We start from the raw sequence: 26,626 nt of genomic DNA on the forward strand, positions 1-26,626 counted from the left end.
ACTATTCCACTTGAGCTCACATCATTATAGCTCCTCTGACTTATTTGTTCCTCTGGCCAGACTGCTAACTTAAAAGTAGTGTGGAATCCATAACGCATGCTATATCGCTTAGTTCAGAAAGACCCCAGCATGAATATGTTTCCAGTTAGAACCTGCCTGCATGTCCCAGTATCTCCATTCTGCTGAGCGAAAGACTGGCAGAGGAGTGAGAGGCTGATTGATTGGGTTACAGTGACCCTTTTCTATGACCCTGGCTATGCTCCATCAAACAGGGGGAGTTTAGCCTTTGCCTTTAGCAATGTGAATGACCTCTGACCTCCCGTAACCGAACGCTGACAGCAAAACGGCTCTCTTCCTCATCTGAATCCATTAGTAGACCCTGCCTGTACAGTACAGTCCAGTTCAAAGACCGTGAGTAACAAATAGCCCATTATCGCAACAAGAGAGGGCTCCACTTTCGCAGACAGCATCTTTATTCAATCCTGGGCTGTGCTGTGGGGCTTTGCTCAGTGGTTACACAAGGTGCAGCTGTGCAGTGATGGCTACATGAAAGAGCTGGGCTGAGCACGTTTGTGGGCAACCCACAAGAACAGAACCACAAGTAGAGCTCAGCAATAGTTCAGTGAAGAATCAAATTCACACAATTTTTCCCTTAAGCCAGTTATAGTCAATCATTCAAGACACGTTTTGGCATGATTTCTGGTTGAACTACTGCTTTACAGAACAAATTCATGCAGCACATCTGTTTTGTTGTTTAACACCGATTCAGCATGTGGTTTCCAACATTATGAAGGCTATAATTTAGTGATTCCTAAATCACAAAGGTGCCAAGAGCATGGACCCCATTCATTCAGCATGAAAGAATAGGGTTTTGCGGTAACACTTTCTATCAATGTCACCTTTGTAAGCATCTTCAAACACATAAATAACATGTTATAATGCATTCATAAGGCATTGAAAATGACTATATATATATATATATATATATATATATATATATATATATATATATAAATGCATTACACATTATAGCCATGATTATTATGCATTATGATTTATTAACATAATGCATTACAAGTACAGTTCATAACATATTATAAGAGCTCATAAGTTGTATTTGTAAGTAAAATGAAGCTTACTGTATTAAAGCTTCCTCCAGTGTTTACTGAAGAATTTACCAAAACACAAACATGCACAATAAAGCACATTACAGGGTTCAAATGACAGATTTTAAACTAGTGCTGCCATCAGTGTTTTACCCAATGTGGGTAAGTCAATGTACCCCACCATTAGCTTAACACTGCATATCCAATAGAATGCTAGCAGAAGTAGTAGTGTAGCTGTGTTACAGCGTGAAGGGTTCTAGCGCTTGGTGTTAGAACCAGTGAGGGAACAAATTACAATGACAGCACTCTACTATCTCGCCTCTCCATCTCCAGGCCTTCACTCCACAGTAACTTCACTCTCAGCGTGAAGGGGAGGGGCTGATGGGTACTTTGTTTTCCGGTAACATTTAAAGTGACAGCGCTGGTTAAGAAAAGCACATTGTAGCAATAATTCTGGGCTGGACAGCCTGTTTGGAGCATCTTGAATATTCAGAACTGAAGCCCCGTAGACGCAGCCCTAACAGCACCAGTGGTGAGAATAAGAAGAAGAAGTTTTATCAGAATAAAATACTGTAAATCCCAGGGTGTAAATAAACTTTGTATTTGTCTTTATTTTATGCTCTCCAAGCTGGGACTGACTTCTTTGGCACTGACAGTATAACATGTTATTAACACTATTTATACATATTATTACATTAGCAACTCATAATATAAAATAAAATGGTTATAAAGTGTAATTGGGTATGCAGTGTAAATGGGTATGAAAGCAGAAAGTATGTTTACTATCTGAAATACTGATTCCTGATGTGTGTGTGAAGTCAGGGTGCATAATATGCCAGGGTGTGGCTGCAATACGCATGCACAGTCCGTGTTCCTGTTTCACCAATTCTTAACAAGAGACCCCTGGAGACTGTTTTGGTGGGAAATAAGTTATTTTATTAACACTGCTATTTGTTCATCACTGAACTTACATTGTCTGGTTTGTCTCAAGCTGCTCTTTTTACGTCCTGTGCCTCATGAACAAGCCATTAGTGGGGGGGGGCTGCAGTCTTAGTATATTGAATGTGAAATCCAGGACATTGTGGCTGCATATTGCGGTACATCTGGCCTGTCTTTGTTGTTTGATTGGTTTTAGATAAAGAGAAAGCTGTGTAACCACCCCTTTAATCAGGCCTGGAACTTTTTACCAGAACCCAAAATATTTCGCAAGAAAATTTGGCAAGAGACCTGAGCTGACCCAAAGTTTTTAGACCAAACCTGACTGGAGGCCAGCAAAACTGACCTGACTGAACCTAACTGTAGCCTGACAAATCACTCCACCCATCTGATGTGATGAGAATCGCGAAAGAGGGAGCTGAAAAAAGAGATGAGACTCACCTGAAAAGCAGCCCACTCTTCAGCGGTGTTCCTCCACAGATAAAGGGTTGGCAGTCCGGGTGGGCCTGGTGGGCCTGGGTTTCCAGGATGACCAGGATGACCCTCTGGACCCATACTACCCTGGGAGGATCATGACAGTAATAAATGTAAGGTCTGTAAACTCTTTCAAAATCACACCAATTAGTCCTAAACAACTATAAACCATTTAGATCTAATCAAATACAAACCAATAATGAAATACAAATGTCCGAAACACAGATGTTCAAACATAATTACTGAACAAAACCCACATCACAGTTTGTTCCAGATAAACACCCACAGAATGAGTAATACAGCCTAAGAAAATCACTCATTACTCGTTTCTTTCCATCAGCAATTCCTCTTGCAAGGTCAAGGCTCACACCTAGAAGCGCATGAACTTTAAAGTGAACTTCAGTGATAAAACAGCTTTAGCCTCAGGGACTGTTCTCCATGTCCTAATTCAATGTGACAGCACAGAGACTCTGGCAAAACACAGTCATGGTAACTGTGACAGCGCCTCTTTACTTCTCAATCATTAAACATTTAGTATGAGAAGTCTGCCACTCACCTTGTCGCCTTTGAACCCTGGATAGCCTTCACTGCCAGGACAACCCTAATGTCAGCAAGAAATGGAAAAATATTCTCAGCCAGTCAGTGTGAATCATTATTTTCAGAGAACTTTCAGAGACTGTTCTTTAACATTTCACATGCTGCACTAATTCCAATTCAGCAGGGTTAATTTTTGTCTATTTTAAATGAAACATGCAGCTGGTCATTTCTCTTGTATTTTATTTTCCCCTCATGTTATATCCGAACAACATCACTGATGTTATCATTTTTCATGACAACACAACAATTTACTTAAAAAGGGCTGTTTGCATCTTAATTTCTATGCATAGGCTATATGGACTATAAATGGCATGTTTATTTAAAAAAAAAGTGAGGAAAATTCAGTTTTCCATCATATAGATATTCCATGATAAGTAATGGCAATATCCATGATATGCACAGAAATGCAAATAGTGGTGTAAATTTTCATGATAACAATAAATATCTTCAGATTGCCCACCCCAACTCCCCAAGATTTTTAATGACTGATCCAAAATCAATTAACCCCTTAAATGGCCAGGACACACTGGCTGGACCAGTTTCATTACACACTTCTATAACCTAATAACAGATCAATCAGTTTGTAATGAAGTCCCTGCAGTTACTCATAATAACAGTTACTGACAGTTACTAATAAGCCTTAGTAAGTAAAAAGCCTGGGACTTCAGGGGATTCACTATTGCTTTTGTTGTTGCAATGGAAAATGACTAAGCTACAAAAATAAGAAACCAAAAAAAGGTACAACAAAATACTTAATCCACTCAGGTAGGAGAAAAACATCAAGGTTGGTGCTGCAAAGTCCAGTCTTAAAATAAAGGGGGGTTAAAATGGAGAGTGAGTGTTAAGAGTGTCATTTATAACATGGCCTTTGCTGGGCAAGCCTTTATTCTAAAAGATACAGCTTACAAGGTCAACCTCCCCAGAGTTTAGACAGTCTCCAGGTCAATAAAAAAGACATCCCTGAAAGGCTCATTAACTGCACCAATTTAAGTACATCCTCAACCTTAGACTCCCTCTCTTAGCTATACAGCTCAAAAACTTGACAACATCCAAACCAGCCTCCTAAAGTACAAGACCCCATTAACCAGGACTTGGCAACCATGTCTGCATCCTCAGTTTGGTCACCTCTTAAGGCAGGTGAAATTGTGGTGACTGAAACAGTGGTAATGGCCTTGCTTGTAAGTCTTGAACAATTTCCTTATTTTATCTAGACACTTTTATCCAGAGTGACTCACAATTTTACACAGCATCAGGAGTCTCGCCCAAAGACTCTTATTGGTTTAGCATTGTTTACTCACCCAGGTAAAGAAACGAATCGCCAACAACCATGTAAAGGGTAATGGTGTTACCTACTACACTATACCGACCACAATGCAAGATCAGTGTTGCATGGTAGAGCTTTACCGAATTGTCAGAACCTCATTTCTCAAATATGTTTTGGGCTCAGGTCAAGTTCAAATTTGACATTTTTAGAGTTTGCCTCCCACAGTTAAAACATTTTTACTTACTTTATTCCTCCTCTCTACCTGAATCAACTTACAACAGTTTTTAATTTGGCATGCTGGAGTCAGCCACTCATGCTGTTGACAGCACATAACACTGAGGCCCACACTCATGAGCAACAGGATAAGTGAGAAAAAATGAAACAATTCAGGAAAGCCCAGCTTTGCAGTGCAGCCAAAATGGCATTCAATTCATCTGTAAAGTATTTTTATGCCATATATAACATGTTCTATGTAAAGGAATATAGCTTTAGGAGTAAAGAGGTAAAGACTAACATCTTGCCATTTCAGTAGTGCACAGCATTAGATCAGCACACTATGGGATGATTATCCACACTGAAAAACACTGGGATGTTGTTGGGCAATGCATTACTTAATAAATAGACTGGATAAAAAAATGAAACCTGATTTTGGACAGCTGATTATTTTATCCTACTGCTTAACTTTTACTATTATTTAATTTGTTTTACTGGTCTGTGGTATAACAATGGCTATTATTGTTGATATGTGGTAATTTAACTAGCATTATCTTTATTTGGCTTGAGAATTTTCTTTATTTCGAGACATTGCCTGATGATATGGGGCAATTTTGTGGACTTAAAACTTGTGGCTCAGGTTGTGTGATTTTGTCGGACCAAAATTTTTATGCCATTTAAAAGGAAATTCCACTGATTTTTAAAAAACGTCTGAATAATTAAATTATTACAATGCAAACAAAGTCATTGGGAGGGCTTTGATATGACATGTTGTACTGCAGATAAACTCTTTAAGATTTCTTTACAGTGGTGGTGATGATAGGAACCAGGGGTAGCAATGTCTACAACACAAATATAGCCAAGTTAACTACAATAAAAAATGACCAGTGAACCTACACGTCTTCTGAGTTTTAATATGTTAGGTTAATATTAGTAAAACTAATGTAACGCTGAAAAGTTTATTTTTTACTATTTTACTATTGTTTTCTTTTGTAATGTTTTCTATTTTATCTTTTTTCTCACTCTACTTAGCTGTTTTATTTATTTTATAACAGATGTGCCTAATAGGTGTATTTGAGTTGTTGATCTTATTTGTCAAAAAATTTCCTATTTTTTTTCTTATGCATAGTTTTAATAATATTATTTTTGTTTTATTGTACTATATTTTTATTATCATACATTGATATTTACTATTTTTATACTTTTTGCATAATGCTTGGATACACTGTAAATGAGGGTCACGGTTGATGTTCTAAGTTTTAAAAAAGGTTGATTAATTTGGGAACTACAACATGTACCTCTCCAACATTAATGTGTTTTTAAACAAGACCTAATCTCTATTTCATAAAACTATGTCTCAGGCATCAGGTGAAGCAGTTTTTTTAGAGGCTGTTCAGGGGTCTCGTTCCTATCACCACCACCAACAAAGCAATTCACTTCAAACCACTCTCAATGATGCTGTTTACATTTTAAGCATTTCATTATACAGAAACTTTGAAAATTGGTTGGAATCACCTGTTTAAAACTCTCAGGCATGGTGAAATGTGAGCTCAGGTGAAGTTAACACGGCACACCTAAACTTATCTGTACACGTATCTGCACATACTGTTTTTCTGGACAGCAGCGTGAACTCATATCTGTAGGCACCTCTAAATCTCTTAAACCCTAAAGTACTAATCATACACACAGTGGAATTCAAACACAATTGAATGTCCACATGCCCACACACACACGCGCGCACACACACACACACACACACACACACACACACACACACACACACGGAATGACACCCCAGGATCCTGCTCAGCACCACCCAGGACCTCCTGCCGTAGCCTAAAGCACATCAGCATCCCCAGCCCTGTGGTGGGGGGCAGGAAATGAGGGAAGTTGCCTGTGTTTTCTAATGACAGGCAGGGGAGGAAGCTTTAATTACTGAATATCTTCCTACTTCTGGCTTTTATTCCCAGCCAGTGGGACATCTTGCCTTCATGTTGCCAGCAGCGGGGCTGACTCAGAGCTGCGTGAGGATCGGAGGGGGCGGGGGCTCGAGCTGAACTGTGGACATGGCACTTGGCCAGGTGGCTCCATATGCTGCTGCATCTGCTCCTGCTTGTGCTGGCCATGCCACTGCCTTGTAAAGCAGATAAGCAGGGCACTTTGAATGGACTGTGCATTTGGGACCCATTCCCCCTGTAGCCAATCAAAGGGGACTGGACAGTTGTGATAAAGACTTGCTGACACTCGCTGAGCATAAAGCTTAAACAAAAAAGTTGAAATATACACATGCTGATGGAGATCAAAGACTTGAATCAATTTCTTGATATGCACACAGATGAAAAAGAACTCAATGGCAAGCGTTGGCTAGAGGGGTATAAAGCCCCGCCAGCACTGGGCTATAGAACAGTGGAACTGGAGTGATAGAGCACCATCAAGTACCTTTGGGATGAGCTTGAGTGGTGAACTAATCGTTCAATATCAGTATCTGATCTCTCTAAATCACTTGTGGTTGCATGGAATCAAATCTTACACCTCTTACACCAGAATACAGGCTATTACTCTAGCGAACAGGTGGCAAACTCCCTATTAATGCCCTTCACACTGAATGATCAGTGTGTCTATCAATGTTTGGATAATGTGTTTCCAGGCTATTGAAAAAGAAAATACAATATATGTTCATCACATCTTATCAAACAAGTGCATTATATTAAATAAGCATATACTCACTGTTAGCCCACGGGGCCCCACTGACCCTGGAGGCCCTCTGCGGACCTGATAGATCCTCCCATCTGAGCCTCTCACCATGCCCCCTTCTTTACCTGTGAGAATCACAGTGCCTAAAGAGTCATGAATGCTGGCAGTTGTAGTTCTTCTGTCCTGACTAATGCTCTCAGTGGATGTGATAAATGGAGCCTTAGTTGGAGCTCCCTTTTCCTCCACTTCCTTTAAGAGGTTGGACTCAGTGTCATCAGGTCCTGAGGGGGGCTCCAGTGGGCTTTCTCCAGAGGGTTTCTTAGAGACAGAGGGAGTCCTAACATCCAGATTGATAATAGTGTTATCCACTGGCTTCTTAGGGAAGGTTTTGTCATCTTTGTTCTTGTCAGTGGTGATGTTCTCATCCAGATGCTTAGATGTAGAGTCTGGTTTGCCTCCCTTGCTGCCTTTAGCAAGGGGTATGTGGGTCTTGTGAGGTAAGCCACCATTTTTGGACAGAGTGTTAGGGTCAGCCAGATCAGTGTCCTCATCCACCTCAAAGACGTCCCCACGGCCCACAGATCCAGGCCTCTTGGAGCCTGTAGGGAGTATACCGTCTCCACGAACTAGGCCACGTCTCCTCAGACCCTTTACATGCACATGCACACAGATAGTGAGGGAGAGAGAGAGTGTTTTATATTAGCAACATAACTACTACAAACTTCAGAAATAGCCAATGATAATGTAGCTTTAGGCCTTCCAAACCAGAATAAATGCCACAGCAGCTTGTCTAGGGAATGCCTAATATTGGGACTGACCACATTAAAAGGAACAATGAACAGAGTGTGTTTTCAAAATGTGTGCATAATTCAGTCATTGAGATTGAATTGTAAACAAATTGTAAATTTGTGAATGATCATTCAGAGTATTTGTGATGCAGCTTTTAGCGTAAAACATTTTGGATGTCTGGTTCCTATCACCCCCACTGTGAACAACTATACTCAGTACATTTCTCTAGAATGGGGCATTTCACATCAAATCATTCTGAATGACACTCTTTACATCTTAACTATTTAATTATTCAGATTTTAAAAAAATCATCAACTGTAGCAACTGTATATTCAACTGCTTCTGAAAAGATGTATTTTTCACTTATTTAATGGAAAATTCTGTTAACCGCATCTACATATTCTTTGAATACAGATGGACATTCCCTGTAATTTACATTTACATTCTGTAAATATATTGTCTACAGTCTTATGTGTCTGTATAATGTGTTTTTTCCCTTAATTTGACACAGAAATGACAATAGCTGAGATGGGACATTTTTTTTCCAACTGTTTGGCCTTTGCCTTAAGCACTTCACCAGCGTGAAGTCCATATAGTGCACATGTAGAAAAATGGCACACAGACATGCATGCAGACACACATACAGTCCAGGCTGGAAGAGTGGCAGGAAGTTCTGAGAGCTGCCCCTGTATCCCTGCTGGTCAGATAGAGGAGCAGAGAGGCTGGGAGGCAGATGATGCGGCAGCGGGTTTTGAACTGGAACTCAGGAAATAAGAAACAGTCGTGTCTCTGCTGAAACACATGCACTAGGGTGTGATGGGAGGCGTGCTGTTATGCACCAATATAAGAGACAAAGGGAGAGTCATGTCTCTTATTGCTATACTGCTGTATTGCCATGTGTGGATTGTTTATTGTGTGGCTGAGTGGATGTAGCAGGTATGTGGTCACTAACACAGCACATTTCTCTCATGCTGAGAGAATGTAGCCCATGACAATGGCACAGTGTGATTTAGGAATCCCTAATTTACAGCCTGGATAATGCTAGAAATTGGGTGATGAATGTTTTAAGACCAAAAACAGATGCACGGCGTACAATTTTGTCCTATCAAAGTTGTAGTTGAGCCAAAAATCTAATTTACACAGTGTTCCTCCTTACTCCAAATGTAGTCGATCAGACAAGATATATTTGGAGTCCAAAGTTTGCTTGTTTAGTTTTGCACTGGAGCTATGAAGCTAATGAAGCTAATAGCTGATAAAAGCGGTAACACTTTCTTTGAAGGCTACCTACATACTGACTTCATTACAAATGCAAAAGCATATATCATACATAAAAAGCAATACATAAATACTTATGAACAGCTCATGTCAGCATTCACAAAAATAATTAAGATGTTTAATGACAATGTATTGACATAAAGGCCCTTAAATGAAAGTGGCAGACATTTGTTCTATTTATATGACTGCTAGGAAGAACTTCTGAGGCTGAGGCCTAGTTAAGGTCACTATACTAAAATGATATGCTTGAGTCTGAGGGTGTGAAATAGAATTCATAAAAGAATTGATACAGTATGCAGCATTCTTGGCTCAAGTTCCATTACTTGGGATTGATACATTATAACTGGGATATAAATGGAACTAATGTCCATCATTTTAGTTTAAGGCTAATTAGTAATTATCAACATTTACATAATAAAACATAATTGATATAAGTTGTTCTCAAGTTCTCAATATTCATGCTTTTTAAATGCATTATTTAGTGCTTAAATAAAGTGTTTCCAATCTTAAACAAATTAACACCTTGCAAAATACACTTCAAAATCATCCCACATTTGCTGAATTGCTAAGTAATTTCAAATAAACTTATTTTCTGATGGTGTATGACATACTGTTATCTATAAAATGGATGAAGGTATGTTGTATCGCTAAAACAGGTGTACAAAACTGAATTTTGCCCATCCTTTTATCCATTTTTATAGATAACAGTATGTTTGGGACCATCAGCTGCTTGATCACTGACTTCTCTATAGTCAGTTATTGTTATTTAATTGCAATAAAATGGACTCAGGCTGGGCCGGAGTGGCACTATGCTCCACTGCTATTGCTTACAATAGCCCTTTCAGTGGCCTGAGTCTGAAAGGAGTCTGATAAGCCATCACTCGATCTCCACCTGGTTGCAGAGGGCCATCAGCCAGCTTATCTCCTACCCTACAGATGGCCAGAAAAAACTCTGGCAGAAAGAAGCTGCCCACAAGGACTCATTAGGAGACTACTCATGCACAGCGCTGACCAATTTCAGGAATCATCTAATAAGCACATATAATGCCTCATTTCACCACCAGGGGGCAAGCTTTGGAACACTTTAAACCTAACAGCAGCCTGGTAAAAACACCTGCTTAAAAATAAAGATTCCTAAATGGTTCTTAGCTTTTATGGTTCTAGGAAACACCTTTATTTGGTATAGAAGTTTTAAAAGAGTCCTTCACACTCACTAATCACACTTACAAAAACCTGAAAGGTTCTTTAGGGAATCAAAACAGGTTCTTCTCCCTTTTCGGCATCCTTATATAATGACAGAGAGCTAAAAGGATCAGTACTGATTTAGTCTGAAGTCTATGTCTGTGACCATCAGACAAAATTCATAGCTAAAAGTCAAACTGGATAATGGCTTCATCTTCTGTTTAAGCTAAATCATGAAGCTGTGTGACAGTACAAGACCCAAAGAGAGCAAACGTCCCAACGTTTATCATGCCAAGCATGCAAAACATACAAGCCCCTGTGATTTAAGATTTATGACTCAACAGTGATTGATGTGAGCGTTCACTGACACAACATAGATCATAATAATTACTTAAAAGCCTGAATCATGGAAAAAAGCACAGGTACCTAAAAATTCTCAAAGCCCTCAGGCTGAGGACATGTTTACTACACAGTTATACATGCTAAGAAGCCACTACCGTGTCTGAGAGCACATCTAAGGCGTTTTGTATGGGCAGATTCATACCAGGACAGAATTTAGTGAGCAATGTCAGAACATGAGCTGTATTTGATCCACAACAGCTACGATATAAGTTGTACTTCCCACACAGGTACATGCACAAAAAATGGGTTACTCTGAGGGGAAGACCACCATAAATCTGGTTTATAGACAGAGGAATGCATGAGGGCAACATTTAACCGGCTGTGTCTTGTAAGTTGACTAATGCAAACTACAGAGGCCTACGTTTGGGATTTCAAACATAGGAAAATGGAAATAAAATAGATGTTATGAGGAAAAAACAGACAGAAAAAGAGGGGAAAATACAGCTTAATTATTCTGCAATGCACATGTGTCTGGACAAACAAACTTCTGAAGAACCATTGCGATCGTAGCACTAAACCATGCAGGCTCACGCTGGAGAAACTTTGAACAAACTTGGGAGAAATGGCTGGAATTAAAATCAGCTGTGGTTATTCTTGCTGAAAACCACTGCAAGTCAAAAGCACACATTCGCACATAGTGAAAGGATACTTTACTGTAATTTAGGTTGGACCGAAGCTGTGGCGAGGGCTTCTCTCTTATAAATCAAAACCACTGTGACCCTCCCTCACAGTTTAAGGCCAAAACCAAACACAACCATAACCTTTAGCGGAAGAGTGAGACCAAGAGTGTGTGCGAGACAGAGGAGGGAGCATGGAGGGAGAGCACTTATGTGATAAAATGATATATATCTAAATATAAACAAGTAAATTTAACTAACCCACCATCTCAGACCAAATGAGCTGAGCTTTCTAATGTGGCCAATTAAAAGTGGAATGATTTTAAAACATGTTGAATCTTTATGTCTCAGATATTAGGATGAAATTCAAAATATTACAGCGTCCCAGTAATATATCCACAATACATAACAGAGATGTGGTTCTATAGTCACAGTTTATAATAGAGGATTAGTTATGAAGCCACAACACACACACACACACACACACACACACACACACACACACACACACACACATACACACACACATACAAACATTATTCAAGCCGCTTATCCTTCTGGGCTGCTGAGGCCTATCCCAGCAGTCACTGGGTAGAACAATATATAATCATTATACCATAATTACAGCATATTGGTTATATAGCTACAATTTGCAGTGTAATAGTGATTTGGTTAAATATTTTGGCCCCCTTTTACTTAAGTGGTCAGGACCCCCACAGGACCACCACAGAGCAGCACCACAGTGGATCATTCTTATCACTGCAGTGATAGTGGCATGGTGGTGGCGAAGTCGCCCTGTGGACAGTGTCTTGTGACCACTGAAGAAGGACTAGAGGATGACCAACAAAGAAACTGCAGTAACAGATGAGCTACTCTCTCTGACTTTACATCTACAAGGTGGACTCCAGCAGCTCCAGCAGAACCGCTGTCTCTGATTCACTTGCACCAGTGCAACTAACATGTCAGTGTCACTGCAGTGCTGAGAATGACCTGCCACCCAAATAGTACTGGCTCTGAGGTGGTCCTGATCATTAAATTATAGATGGACTACACTCTGTAATTGTAAAACTACAAAGTGCTACAAAATGGCAAGTAGAATTGATAAAATGAACAACGAGTGCGGATACAAGGTAGCCACTATGCAATGACTGTACACTCACAATATATAAATGCAGTTTTTGAACCTCTGTTATATACTATAGACAGAGTTGGGATGTAACAACATATAATGTACTCAGAATACAGAAATTAAGCTACATTTTGTAAAGGCAGTATTCCTACCCATATTTTTAGAGAATACTTTCAGAATATTTACCCACTAAAAACACCTAAACTCCAAAAGAAACATTATCAATACTTGTTTTTGAACTATTTTGAAATCAGTGCATAGTATGTAGCAAAAAAGCTTGTTAGATAAACTCTAAAGAGGACCTCAATTAATGGCTTCTTTACAAAGTGAAGTTCCTGCTAAAGCCTGAGTAGACTGATAAAACAATATGATGATCAATTATTAATCTCAGTGTAACTGAGCTCTGCTAAAGCCTGAGTAGACTGATAAACCAATGTGATGATCAGTTATTAATCTCAGTGTTACTGAGCTCTGCTAAAGCCTGAGTAGACTGATACATCAATGTGATGAGCTGCTATTAATCTCAGTGTTGCTGAGCTCTGCTAAAGCCTGAGTAGACTGATACATCAATGTGATGATCAGTTATTAATCTCAGTGTTACTGAGCTCTGCTAAAGCCTGAGTAGACTGATAAATCAATGTGATGATCAGTTATTAATCTCAGTGTTACTGAACTCTGCTAAAGCCTGAGTAGACTGATAAATCAATGTGATGATCAGTTATTAATCTCAGTGTTACTGAGCTCTGCTAAATCCTGAGTAGACTGATAAATCAATGTGATGATCAGTTATTAATCTCAGTGTTACTGAACTCTGCTAAAGCCTGAGTAGACTGATAAATCAATGTGATGATCAGTTATTAATCTCAGTGTTACTGAGCTCTGCTAAATCCTGAGTAGACTGATAAATCAATGTGATGAGCCAGATATTTATCTCAGCATTACAGAGCTCTTTTCAGAGATCCAACTCCTGCTATGGTGATTACGGGAGCAGCAGTGAACTGAAGCAGGCAGTAAGAGAGAAAAAAAAGGTAAGAAAATTAGGTAAGTACATTTTCATGAAACATATTAACAGAAGAATTACAGGAAGAAAACTGACAACGAGTAACAGCATGAACAGTGAGAAAATTAAATAGAAAAGCTTTTCCCTTGTGCTTGATCTACATGTCTTCCAACTGTATCCTGAATACTGCTGTTGTTGGAAGAAAACCTTGTATCTCCAAAATGAAAACTTTACAGGAGAAGGAAAAAACATACTGTACTTTTAATGTACATCAATGAAATTTGCATACAATGCTAATTGGCACAAGGCTTTTTCAAATTATGTCAGAAACTTAAAACATCAGAAATGGAGGTTTTCTTCTGACAACAGCGATTGGTTACTTTTTTGTCCTTATGCCTCTGAAATACATTACTAAATACACTTAGGACAGTGTATTCAGTATTCAGTCATGGCTATCTTTAAAAATTATTTAGCCCAACCCTGATGATATGTGATTTTTATTTTTATGAACTACGAATAAAAATAAAGTTTCGATATAAACAACCTCTGAAGTTACTGAGAGCAATGTCTGAGAGCATACCTTTGATGAGCCATTCCTCTGTCCCACTAGTCTTGTAAGTGCCTGTCCCTGTAAATCCAGTAGAATCCATCCTAATAAGCACATCCAAATCCTCATGACTACAAATACACACACTACAAACACAGGAGCCCACACAGCACTGTCAGTATCCACAACAGAACACACACTACAGAGGTGAGATCAGTCTCTCTCATGAAGTACACACTCTCACACCCACTGGTATACCTTTCTTCCACCCACTCACTCACAGACAGTCATGTAATACTATATTTATTAGGGGTCCCCACTGAACTATGCATTACTGCAGGTAAATATGTCCCTTACAGGTATGCAACCAATATGTAAGACTGTAACTAAAACAGTGATTTGTATAGCCTTTTCCCCTCATTTGAACCTGCCAATTATCCCCACAACATCATAATGTACATGTTTTCCTGTCATCTAGGTTCCCACAAATATAATTAAACACTACACTCACAAACTCAGGCATATCCTGCAATGCTCTGCACAATGTTCAATGACTGATTCCCACTACATGTATAAGAAAACTGGGTAACACTTCACTTGAAGTCTGCTACATAAAAATGATATAGCCATGCCATGGAAGTCAAATCCAACAATAACAGTGAGATGTTTTCTTGTTTTACTCTCCCTGTCGCACCTTTATAGCTTCACATTTATGCTGTTACATAACACTGTCATAAACATGTTGTAAACATATCATATAATATGTAATCTGCAGTCATGAGTTGCCATGGCAGATTATGTCCATTAAAATAAAACCATTCATTTTGATGAGAGATGTAATGCAAATAACATTATAACACATGACAGAGTGAAATACTATGAGATATATGCACTGGTGGTTTTGTTTATGTCCTTTGTTATGAGTGCCTTATTAGTTTTTATGATTTTGGCTGTAGCCAGTTTTTGTTTGTCGATGGACTTGGCTGCATTTTTGACTCGTACTTCAGAGTTTGGATATCATTCTTGGTTTCCTTCTTGGATTTCTCTTGAAAAACTTGCTTGCACTTGTATCATGTCTTACCTCACTCAGTGCACTGTCAATCACATGCAGTGCAACTTGAAATGCAGTAGAAGTGAAGCCACGTTTTATCTGAGTTATTCGACCGAGTAATCTAGTAAGAATAGTTAATGTTTTTTTGTGTTTCTTCCTGAACAGTTTCACATTTATTTAAATAGTTTTTGTAACAAACATGACACAATTCTTTATATTAATTACAAGGTAGGCAAAGGCTTCATGAACATGAAATAATATTACATAATATTGCTAACATTATGGCTAATATGGCTAATTTTACAACGACAGCAAACTTGATATGCTACTGAATGAAGAGCCATTTGGAAGTCGTCTCTTACTAGGTGAGCTGAACCAACTGATCTGACTCAAAGAAAAAAGCTACAATGCTCATCACTACGCTACATTACAGTGCCAATAAGTGATCAATATGCTAGCAGCCTTTGCTAAGCTACAGTGGAATATGCTGGACGGATGCTTAAAGAGAAAACTTTTTTTTAAAGATACTTTATTCAAAGAATGCCTTCCAGTTAATCTCACCACAGGGCTAGAACTACAACCCATTTCCAAAAAGTTTGGAGGCATGCAAAAATGTAAATTAAAAACAGAAAGCAATGACATGTAAATCAGTTAAAACCCTCTATTTAATTGAAAACAGTACAAAGACAACATATCAAATGTTGAAATGGAGAAATTTCACTCTTTTGAAAATTTCAAGTTTAATGCCAGCAACATGTTTCAAAAAAGGTGTGACAGGGTCATGCTTACCATTTTGCTGCATCACCTCTTTTTTACCAACAATCTTTAAGCATTTGGGAACTGAGCAGATCAACTGCTATGACTCTGAAAGCAAAAAAATGTTTTCCCATTCTTGCCTGATATAGAATTTCAGCTGCTCAACAGTTCGTTTGTTGTATTTGCTCCTTTGTTGTATTTGTTCTATTTTTAATTTCATGATATGGTATACATTTTCAGTGAGTGACAGATCTGGACTGCAGGCAGGCCAGTTTAGCACCTGGACTCTTTTACTAAAAAGCCATACTGCTGTAATAGGCGCAGAATGTGGTTTGACACGGTCTTGCTGAAATAAGCCTTCCCTAAATGACGTCATCTGGCTACCATCATATGGCACTCCAAAACCTGTACATACTGTTTAGCATTAATGGTGCCTTCATATATGTTCAAGTCACTCATGTTATGGGTGCACCCCATATATTGAACTGTGATAACAAGACAGATGGACACTCTCCTCTTTAGCCTGCAGGACTTAAGCACATCTATGATTTCCAAAATGAATATCAAATCTCAATTTGTCAGACCACAGGACACTTTTCTACTTCGCCTCAGTTATCTTAAATGGGTTTAGGCCCAGAGAAAGTGGCGGTGTTGTTTCCCGAAGCTGTAGATTGTTTCTTCTTTGTATGGTAGAGTTTTAACCTGGTTAGAGTTTATCTTGCATTTGTGGATGCAGCGACAAACTGTATTCACAGACAATGGTTATCAGAAGTGTTCCTGAGCCCATGCAGTGATTTCCACTAGAGAATCATGTTTTTAATGCAGTACCATCTAAAGGCCTGAAGTTCACGACAAGCCAATGTTGAATTTTTGGCCTTGTTCCTTGTGACAAAATCCCCAAATTCTTTGCTATTTCACATTGAGAAACATTCTTGAACTGTTGGTTCAAGAATCCATCCCCATCTTTACTTCTGGGAGGCTCTTTTTATACCCAGTCATGTTAATGACCAATTAACCTAATTAGTTGTGAAATGAGGAATTTCTAAGAGAACTCTTTTGGGCAAGTTTTAAAGCACAGAGACCTAAAGAGACCTACAGCCAGGCCCACAGCTGACACAGGAAGGATTACTTCATGTCTACAGTAATGAGGACAGATCACCACAGCACTTTCAGTGGAGTTCTCCCACAGCAGACAGGACACACAGGGCACAATCCCAGTTAAGGAGGGGTAACAAGAAAAGGGTTCTATCTGAACAACCTCAATTTACAATGCCAAGCGAGTTAATTGCTTCCAGAAATCTGCACGTCCTCTGGGGAGGGATGCGGTTCTCTGATTCCTGTGCAGATTTTCTGAACACACAGCATTGACAATCCCTTGAGTGTTCTAAACTTTCCTAAGCTCTAAAAGCAGACACGCTCTGGGTGAAAAGAGAACAAAGCCAAAAGGCACTGTATGAGAGAGAGAGAGAGAGAGAGAGAGAGAGAGTGAGAGAGAGAGAGAGAGAGAGAGAGAGAGAGAGAGAGAGTGAGCACACTGAAGCATCTAAACACACCATGCCCCAGTCACTTTGCATTGACTTCATGTGATTTATACAGCTAGTCTGAGTTGGCTGTAGTAAATCACGATTTCAGAAAGGACGATTATAAGTGTAGAGCTTTGGGGCCAAAGGCACTGACGACAGACTCATTGCTAAAAGACAGGCAGCCAGAAGAGGAGAGTTGGAGCGATTGGACGCCTGCAGTCTCGTGTAATAACAGAGCTTTAAGTGTGTGTCAGTAATCTCACCATTGTGCACTGACAGTGAAAGGGGAACACCACTTTGGCTTTGGGGCTTTCTTTATGGGTCCTAACACTAGGTTCAATATCAGAAAAGACAGAAAAACATCACAGTAATCCAACTCATCTATCCATGCTCTACCCACATATGCAATCTTTCATAGCAACTGTTGCTAGGTTGGACAAGCTGTAGAACACTGATCAGAAATAAAAATATAACAATCTTTTGCCCTGTTCAAGCCTGGCATTAACACAAACATTAACACTGTCTAAAGTGATCTGATCTCAAGTGAACAGCGAGACATACAGTCATTTACACCTGACATTTCCCAGGACCTTGAACGCATCTCCAGTGACCATGTATGGTTCAATTTCTTGTTTGGAGGAAGAGTTACGGAAACATTTAGTTTGCCAGTTTCTCACAGCATTTGTCAGATAGAAATGTGCCCCAATACCTCATTCATTTACCTGTAAGGGTTTTCCACAGGCTGCATGGACCATTAATGCAATAAATGGGGGAGCTAAACTGCAGTGGTCCGTACAGGCATATATGTGTAAATGATGTTTTTCGTGATGTCACAAAAGTGCTAAATTCAAAATAGGCTATTTTAGCTGATTAGTTCATATCTGGACAGCATGGACTGGAGAGTGAATGGTACATTTAAAAATTTTAAAAATAGAAAGAAAAAGAAATATTTACACACTACATGAAACTCCTTCAATTCAAACCAGAGAGGAAAACTCCATGATATGGAACCTTTAAGGTGGTCATTCAGTGTTATTTGGGGCACATCAAGATCGTTTAGCATTCACACTACAAATGCTATGTGGCCATATTTGACATCTCTTCCACAAGAAACATTGGTCCTTGTTCACACCTGCAATTGTCCACTTATGACAAAACGTCGCTACATAATGTTGCTAATACTGAGTATGTTTACATGCACTTAGTAATGCAATCATAATCAGATTTCTGCAGTTATCTTTCTATAAATATATCTATAAGAATAAACGTTGAACATATTTACAGCACTAAACATATTTAAACCCTATACATAATTGCATCAATCATCTTATCAATGCCATGGAGCGAAGAGGGGGTGGTTTCAGTATATCAGTACAATGTCGTCTTAAGAATGCTGACATAAATAGTTATGTATAGTGTTTTAAATGTGTTTAGTGCTGTAAATATGTTCAACGTTTATTCTTATTATGTCAGTACAATGTCATTTATTTCATAAAACATCTTGTCAGGTTGCGAGAACCGACATAAGCACTTAATAAATGTTCAAGTAGTGCTTCATAAACACATTATTCAGTGCTTATGAATGCGTCATGAAGTCCTTATGTAGGTAGCCTTCAAATAAAGTCTTACCATTTTTCCTAACAGTCTGAAAAGCTTGTCTAACCTAGCAACCATTGCTATAAAAATGCATTTGTGGCTGGAGGATGGAATGGTCAGTTGCACAACAATTTTAAACTGATGTAATATATTTCTGCAGGCTTTGAAGAGATAACACATGAAGTGTGTTCTTGTATTATAAACAGAACATCCTGGTTTTTATATTTTCCTTCTGACTGCTGGCATTCTCAATTCATTAAATTCAACTGGAGCACAACAGTTTTGGGGAAGTCACTGTCACTGTAGTCACATTCTTCTCAACTGACTCTGGGCCTCATTTTTCATCTCAGCTGTCCTACATGAGAAGTGTGTGTGTGTAAGGACTTGAGCGTGATATTAGCACCTTCTTCCTCAGACATGAGGAGTCTGCTGAGAGATCTGCCCAAACATGCTCTCTGTACTCTGTCATTTGTCAGCTATTCTGCAGTGCCAAATGTTCTGCCAAAGGGCAACACACATCTGACTGTTTATGTGGATACACTCAAACCTGCAAAAAGTGCTTTGTTCAGCACGGAGGCTCTAGAAACTCAGGAGGGGGGTATCTAGCACACTTGCACATACATTATGACTCAATAATCTGCGCAATGGAGGAAAGACAGAAAAATATGACTTCTAACTTTTTGGAATATGACATATTTATTTAATGATTATTATGGTAGCGGGGTACAAGCCCCCTCTTTCTCTTTCTAAAGCACATAGTTCTTAGGTTAAGTGAGTGAGCATGTGTGCACATGAAAAGTAGTTTGAGGATAGGTGTGTGAGAGGAGATACGGTGTTCATGTAAACATTATTACAATACTTCAAGACACTGACAGTGTACAATTTCATGTGTGACACTAGGTAATCTCCTCTCCAGAGCTCTCGGACTATTGCCAGAAAGAATAACATATTTGTATAATGTCTTCAACAAAGCTTTATAGTGCCAATACCATGTGCTGCTGAAGACCTGCTGAGTGAGTGAAAGGGCATGGGGAAAAAATAGGACAGCAAAAGGTCAGTTCATGCTACTTGACCTCTGGCCCGGTGATGATAAGAGGAGAAAGATGCGGAAAATCACTCAAGAACTTTCTAAAAGCTCTGCAACCCAAGAACTTTGCTTTCCCTCAGCCTTCTTAAGTCCTATGTAGGCCACAGTGGCACAAAATCTTCCCGATTACTAATGTGGGTCTGAAGAAAGGACAAAGACAGAGACTTTTGACTAAATATCAGAAAATATCTAGCATCTAGCATGACGTTTAAGCCTTAGAAGTTAGACATATAATAATAAATAAGAGTGGTTTCCAAAATGCAAATGCAAGACTTTAAGATCTATTAGTCTTGGGAATAACTTTTAATCTATTGCTTTCCAATTGCAAGATCTATTAGTTTAATGTAAATCCATTTGACAAAGTGTACCTCATTTGGAAAGAAGCCTGTGGAACCTGAATGGAACCATGTTAAAACATTTTCGCCTTAACAACTGCAGGCAGCCAACACAGAACAAACACTAATAAACACACTGCATGTCACGCACTACCAAGCACATCCCCTCTGAGCGCAAACACTCGAGTGGCATAACACCAACAGGTAAAACCTCCACGAATTTCACTTAATCTTCTGATCCAAAACACATGTGCGTGCAGCAATACACCCTACAAAGCATTCGAGAACCTGGCCTCAGTCTGGCTGGTGGAGAAAAAAAGAAAGAAGAGCTAATTAGGCATTTACCTTTGACCCCCCTGACTGTGTGAAAGTGTGCAAGAAATGCCAGGAGTTCATGATTAATTAGCACAGCGTGGAACGGGGGCTTGCATGCTCTACTGGGAGCATATGTAAAGGAAACAGGCAAAAACTAAAGTGACAGAGCCATCAAAGTCAGGCTCTACAACAAAAGAGCACAAGTAATCAAAAGGTAATGCCTCAAGAGATTAAGAAAGGCATCTGCAGAAAGAGAAGCAGATTTGAAGAAATTCTGGTTATTTTTAGCCTGCTAAAGCCAGTGCCCCTTTGACATCACACAATGAATTCCAGGTGATGGAACGGCATAGATGACATTAGCATATACATACATTACTCTCCCTTCTAAAATGTATAGCACATGGCTATACGTTACATATCACAATGAAGCCATTAAAGACCACTGCGTCAGAGTTGGATCAGAAAGAACACAGAGCAAGAATTACCAATCTAAAAGCATAAAGCTGCCAGCTATCTGGACAATGTGCTTATGCACTCATCTCATATACAGGACTGGTCTGTCTCAAAAACACCAGTGACGAACCATGACCATCAGAGCTTGGCAGTCAATTCGAGCCAAGAATGTCAAAACACAGTCAAGACATGATGAGAAAAACTCACAATAGAGCTAATTTCTGCTAGAATCCCTATGGAATTCAAGTAGCCTGTTAGCAATAAGCAAATAGTGATTTACATAAACAATTTTTGAACGTTCTAGATTAAACAAAGACATCCGAAGCTTCAAGAAGACACTCCATGCTGCTAGTGTTTACAATGAGTGATGTGTCTAGGACTTTTAGATGGCAGAAAGTGATGTTTTTCTCCCGTCTTGTCTACTGGAATTCAACATGCGATTCATCACTGTCACTTCACAATTATGCTGATAGTTAATAACGCAATAGGCCTTCAGATCTTTAAGTCCTAATCAATAGGAGAGGTCGCTTAGCTATATTCACCTACATGCTATGAAAAACAACTCCTGATTGGCCAATTTCTGGGGGTTTAAAGAATTTAACTTGTCCGTCCAGAACGCAATGAAACAACAGTAGTACTTTAGTAGTCGCACTTACATACATGCATGATAATACTGGAAAAAAAAACCTAATAGTTACAAACATGTATGTAATCACTAAAAATCATTACAAGGGGTTCAATTATAATATTTCTTGCATTTCAGTTCAAAATCCTTCACAAAATCAGAAGCTAATAGAACTTTCATCTAATGTAAAAGTTCTATACCCATTAAAGGACGGTCCACAGTTTTGTTCGATCCCTAACTTCCGAATTATACAGCAAAAACGTGAGGACTGGTTTGAGAACCACTGCTTTCCATTTTTGTAAATGAGTGTAAGTACATGTGAAGAACCTTTTCAAAGTTTTCAAAGACTGTTCATGTAATATTAAGGTTCTAGGAGGAACCTCTGAAATTGGTATAGAACATTCACATTATTTGAAGGTTCTTTGAACCTTAATAAAGTTCTTCACATGCAAAAATCTCTTTAGGGAACCAAGAGCAGTCATTTTCTGGAATTTTAATAAACACATATTGCTAACATTAATGCAAAAAGAAAACATCTAACAAAGGCAGTATGATTGCGGATTTGCGACATAGTGACTGCTAATGATTATGGACCTGCTAATAACTCTGTTCAGCTATAAAGTTACTGATTAAACAGCAAAAGTCTCATGCTGCTAGCAGGGATTACTTTGTGCTGGGAGCAGTTCCACTCCACTGAAGCGTGAGGAAACAGTTTTAAATCCAGCTCATTTAATGACTCGAAACTAATTTGGTTTGTCGTGTTTTAGACAATCAAACAAACATGAGCAGCTAGCTGTCCTGCCCTTGGCCACATTGCTCTGTATTTGCTTGCACATCAAACATGCTAGTTTTTATGATCTTGAGCCAGCAAAAATAAAGTTGAACACTTCTTAGACAAGGATAACAATTCCAGGAGAAATAGCAGATAATCACATATTTGCATAATAACTACCGAGTAGTGAAACAAAACAAGTCACATGTGCACAAGTCAAGCCCTGCCTGTGTGAAAAGCTGAAGACAGACAGAAGGCTAAGCAAACATCCACCCTGCCAATCTATACAATCCATTCCACTTCAAAACCACAAAGTCTGAGTCTAATGAGCCAGTCCTGTCTTTGTGGAGATTAACAGAGGCTGTGTGGGATCTCTTTTAGTCGTTCCCTGTGTGCTTAGACAACCTGGATACATCAGCAGGCCATTAGCAGTGACTGAGAAGAGCTCAAATCAATGCTGTAAAATGTGTTCTGTCTACTCACAGTCAGCGCAGCGCGGATGGAGTCCCTGTCCGCTGGGTCAGAATTCTCCAGTAAGTCCTCCAGGTCATTTGATGACAGCAGGAGATCCTGAATTAAGCAAGAAGGAAACACAAATAAGCTCATGCATATAATCCTCATTTAGGGAGTTTGAATGCGATAAGTAGAGGCTTCTGGAGGAGATGACAGATCAGGTTTTACCTTTAAAATGCCTTACAGTCAGAGCTCATCTTGTCTGTCATAAAAAGATCCAACTGACTCACAAGGTCATGAAAATAAAGATTCCTAGATAGTTCTTAGCTTGGACATACAGTTCTTGGAGAAAAAATGTTTAATTGGTACAGTGGTTTTACATTATGTGAAGGATCTTCGAAGCAGTTGTTCTCAAATTGGTGCTGAGAGCCCCCTAGAGCGTTCTCATGTTTTGCTCGATCCCTCTGTGCTGGGAACTGAGACCAAAATGTAACCATCTGAAAGTCTCTAAGGACCGGTTTGAGAAGCGCTGCTTTGATGGTAAACCCTTAAAATCCCAGGCTTATTATATCCCAAAGCACATAATTCAGTACGCATGGACTATAATGTAGATATTTAGATTTGGTTTCTGATTCTAGATTTTGGTTTGGACCATTATTCACAACCTAATTTCTTTTTTAACTCCAATTTTTTCCCCAATATAATTTTGGCAAATTATACTGACTAGGTTTCCTCTGGTCCCTAACTTTTTTAGTTGAAATATTGAATTGTTTTTACAGTGCAGCTTCCTACACTGGACGTTATGGCAAAAATGAGCATTTTAAAGCAAGGTATATATCCATGGGATTTTCACAACTGCATCTCCTTACACATTGTGCCAAAACAGTGGGCTGTGACTGTTCTTTTGGCATATCAGTCAAACGGCCTCTTCCTGACAAGGTAGGAGGTTCTGGGCCACATTATGTAGTGGTACAAGAGTCTCTGTCAATAGGAGAGACTAGGTCTCATCAAATCACACCATGCTTCCAGACTGAGAGGGTGAAGGTTAGTATATGCTTCCTGTAAGACACACAAAGTGCCACTGCACCTTTTCATACTACCGCCAACACAATATTATTGGCCGAGATTGTTACATCAGCTAACAGATCCTTGTATTGGATAGCATCACGCTGGGTGATGAGGGCAGGGGGTAGGGCCATCCTACCTTTTCCGAGAAAGAGAGGCCAGTTAGGGCTGCCTGGACTCCTGGCCACAGATGACTGCAGCATTGCTGGGAATCAAGCTCTCAATAGGCCCAGCATCACTGAGCTCAGTTTTTCCTTTATTTTTACTGTTTTTCATATTTAACAATAATAGTGCAGGAATTAAAACTAGGAGATACCATATGTAGTGACCAAAAAAAGTGAAACAAATCAAAACTTGCGATTTTTAAAAAAAAGTAGTCACCTATAGTTTTAACACTCTTCACTAGCATGTTTTTGACGAGTTTTGTGTTGTTACGTGGTACTTCACCGATTCTCATTACAGTATTTTTATTTTTAGGTGGTACAGATGTCTGTAGCTGTCTCACCTCTAGTTCATGTGTCCGAGGGGATCGGGCGGAGTTATGAGCAGCCCCATCATATTGTGGTACAAACACACCACACTGATCTCTGGCTGCGTCTGGTTCCCCCATCAGGAATGTCACCTGCTTCAGATCACCCTACAGAAAAAGGGAATATGGATCAGCAAGTCTCAAATAATTATCATGATCTAAATTATTGCAAGAAAACTTTAAGAAATGCATGAAAACAAGCAGTTATTTCACACGTATCAACAAGCCAGCAGGCTGCAGCAAACTGTAATGAACATCTGCTTCTTCAAACAGGAGAGACTGACTTTACAAGGCTCTGCCCTGCATTTTCAGCTCTTGCATCACATTTGCACATTTATTCCCAAAAATCAAACCCCCCAAATTTCCCACACAATGTGGTTGACATTTTGATCTAACATGCTTTATAAAATGTAAGTCCTGCCTCTGGAATAATTTTTATTCTGTGGAAACCACCTAATTAATTATTAACTTATTATTTTATTAGCTTTAAAAATGATCATCAATGTGCACAAATGTTTAAAAAAACCTCTACCTCTACATAATTTTCACGGATGTTAAAAACACATCACCAGTTACTCCTTGTATAAATGTGACCTCCACCCCCACCAACGCACACTGGCATTAAGCTGGGAGACCAGTGGCTGAGTTAGGTGTGTATTCCATGAGGTCATCCTAAAGGGCGCTGCCTAGACTGCATGGGGAATTAACTTTCTTCTTCTAACATCACTAAAACTTGTCTGCAGAAGACCTCCTCTTCTTACCAATGTTAAATTCCTTCTTTATTCACGTGAAGAAAAATAGTCAAAACTTTCCAGTTAAACACAAGGTGGTGCAGGTTCTACAGTACTTCACCCAAAGCTCTGTCCTTCCATCAAGACAGATGACTACAGTAGACTTGGCATATGTCACTAGATTGTAAGGAAGAACCTTGTGGACCAAGCCAAAGTAATCCAGATGCAGCCTGGGTATTAAAAGAATGGCTAAAAAAAACAATGTAGTTGACCATGATTAACTTCCAGGTATTGTTTATTAACTTTAGTACAGCAGCAACAGCCCCAAATCCTTTATATATACATCCCCAAAACCTTTCTGAATCTGTTAAAACTGTGTCCAGGCCCTCAATAAGGTCTTGCCAATGTAGACATACTATTACTTACTGTAAGTGATAAAAATTAGCAAAACCTCATCATGTAGCCAGATGCTTTTTTTTATCCACGCAACCTTAATGAAGACCTGGATGCAGTTTAAGTGGAGTGAAGTTTTGGAGATGTATTTACAGAAAAGACCTTGGTGTCTATTTAGCCATAGAGATTGTTAGCAACATTAGCCTAGTAGCTCCATGTAATGATGATTGATGACTACATATGAAGTGGAAAATTTGTAATTTAGATTTTTTTTGGCAAACTGTTCATTTGAGGCACTACATCAGAGGTTATCACCTGATTACACTCATGAGTTACCTGCTAAATGTAGTAATTAATTGTTTTTCTTATTAAAGTAAATTAAAAGTTTTTCTTCGTTCTGTTCAAAATCACCAGATTGTGAAGAACTCTGGCCCTCCAGGACTAGAACTGACAATGCCTGCTTTGGATGCAGTGTGATGGAGCAGTGTATTTCAGTCTGGGGTAATGCCATACAGGTTTCTCCTGCTCTAAAACATCTGATTCAACTCATTCGATAATTACAAGACTTTCCCAAGCTGCATCAAGTAGACTAGGGACACTGATCTTGTGACCAGTGATCAATACTATAACATCTAACCAAGACTACAGATGCAGGACTGTACTTATGAACCAACAGCTAAAGCCTCTACCTCTCGTGCCTGTATCAGTGGTTATGTA

At 39.1% G+C, this 26,626-nt stretch overlaps 1 protein-coding gene across 1 annotated transcript in view; it reads right to left on the reverse strand.

Annotated features, from left to right (window-relative positions):
• The window catches only part of si:ch211-196i2.1 (collagen alpha-1(I) chain), a 114,123-nt gene that overhangs the window by 39,909 nt on the left and 47,588 nt on the right, over positions 1-26,626 (reverse strand). Inside the window, exons 5-9 of the mRNA XM_037546077.1 lie at positions 24,762-24,893; positions 23,222-23,308; positions 7,318-7,932; positions 3,073-3,117; positions 2,484-2,603 (exon numbers count right to left, since the gene is read on the reverse strand). Coding sequence (XP_037401974.1) covers positions 2,484-2,603; positions 3,073-3,117; positions 7,318-7,932; positions 23,222-23,308; positions 24,762-24,893 — 999 coding nt within the window. The remainder of the gene's footprint in view (positions 1-2,483; positions 2,604-3,072; positions 3,118-7,317; positions 7,933-23,221; positions 23,309-24,761; positions 24,894-26,626) is intronic.

The sequence above is a fragment of the Pygocentrus nattereri genome, chromosome 16, assembly GCF_015220715.1.
Source record: "Pygocentrus nattereri isolate fPygNat1 chromosome 16, fPygNat1.pri, whole genome shotgun sequence".
Taxonomy (NCBI): domain Eukaryota; kingdom Metazoa; phylum Chordata; class Actinopteri; order Characiformes; family Serrasalmidae; genus Pygocentrus; species Pygocentrus nattereri.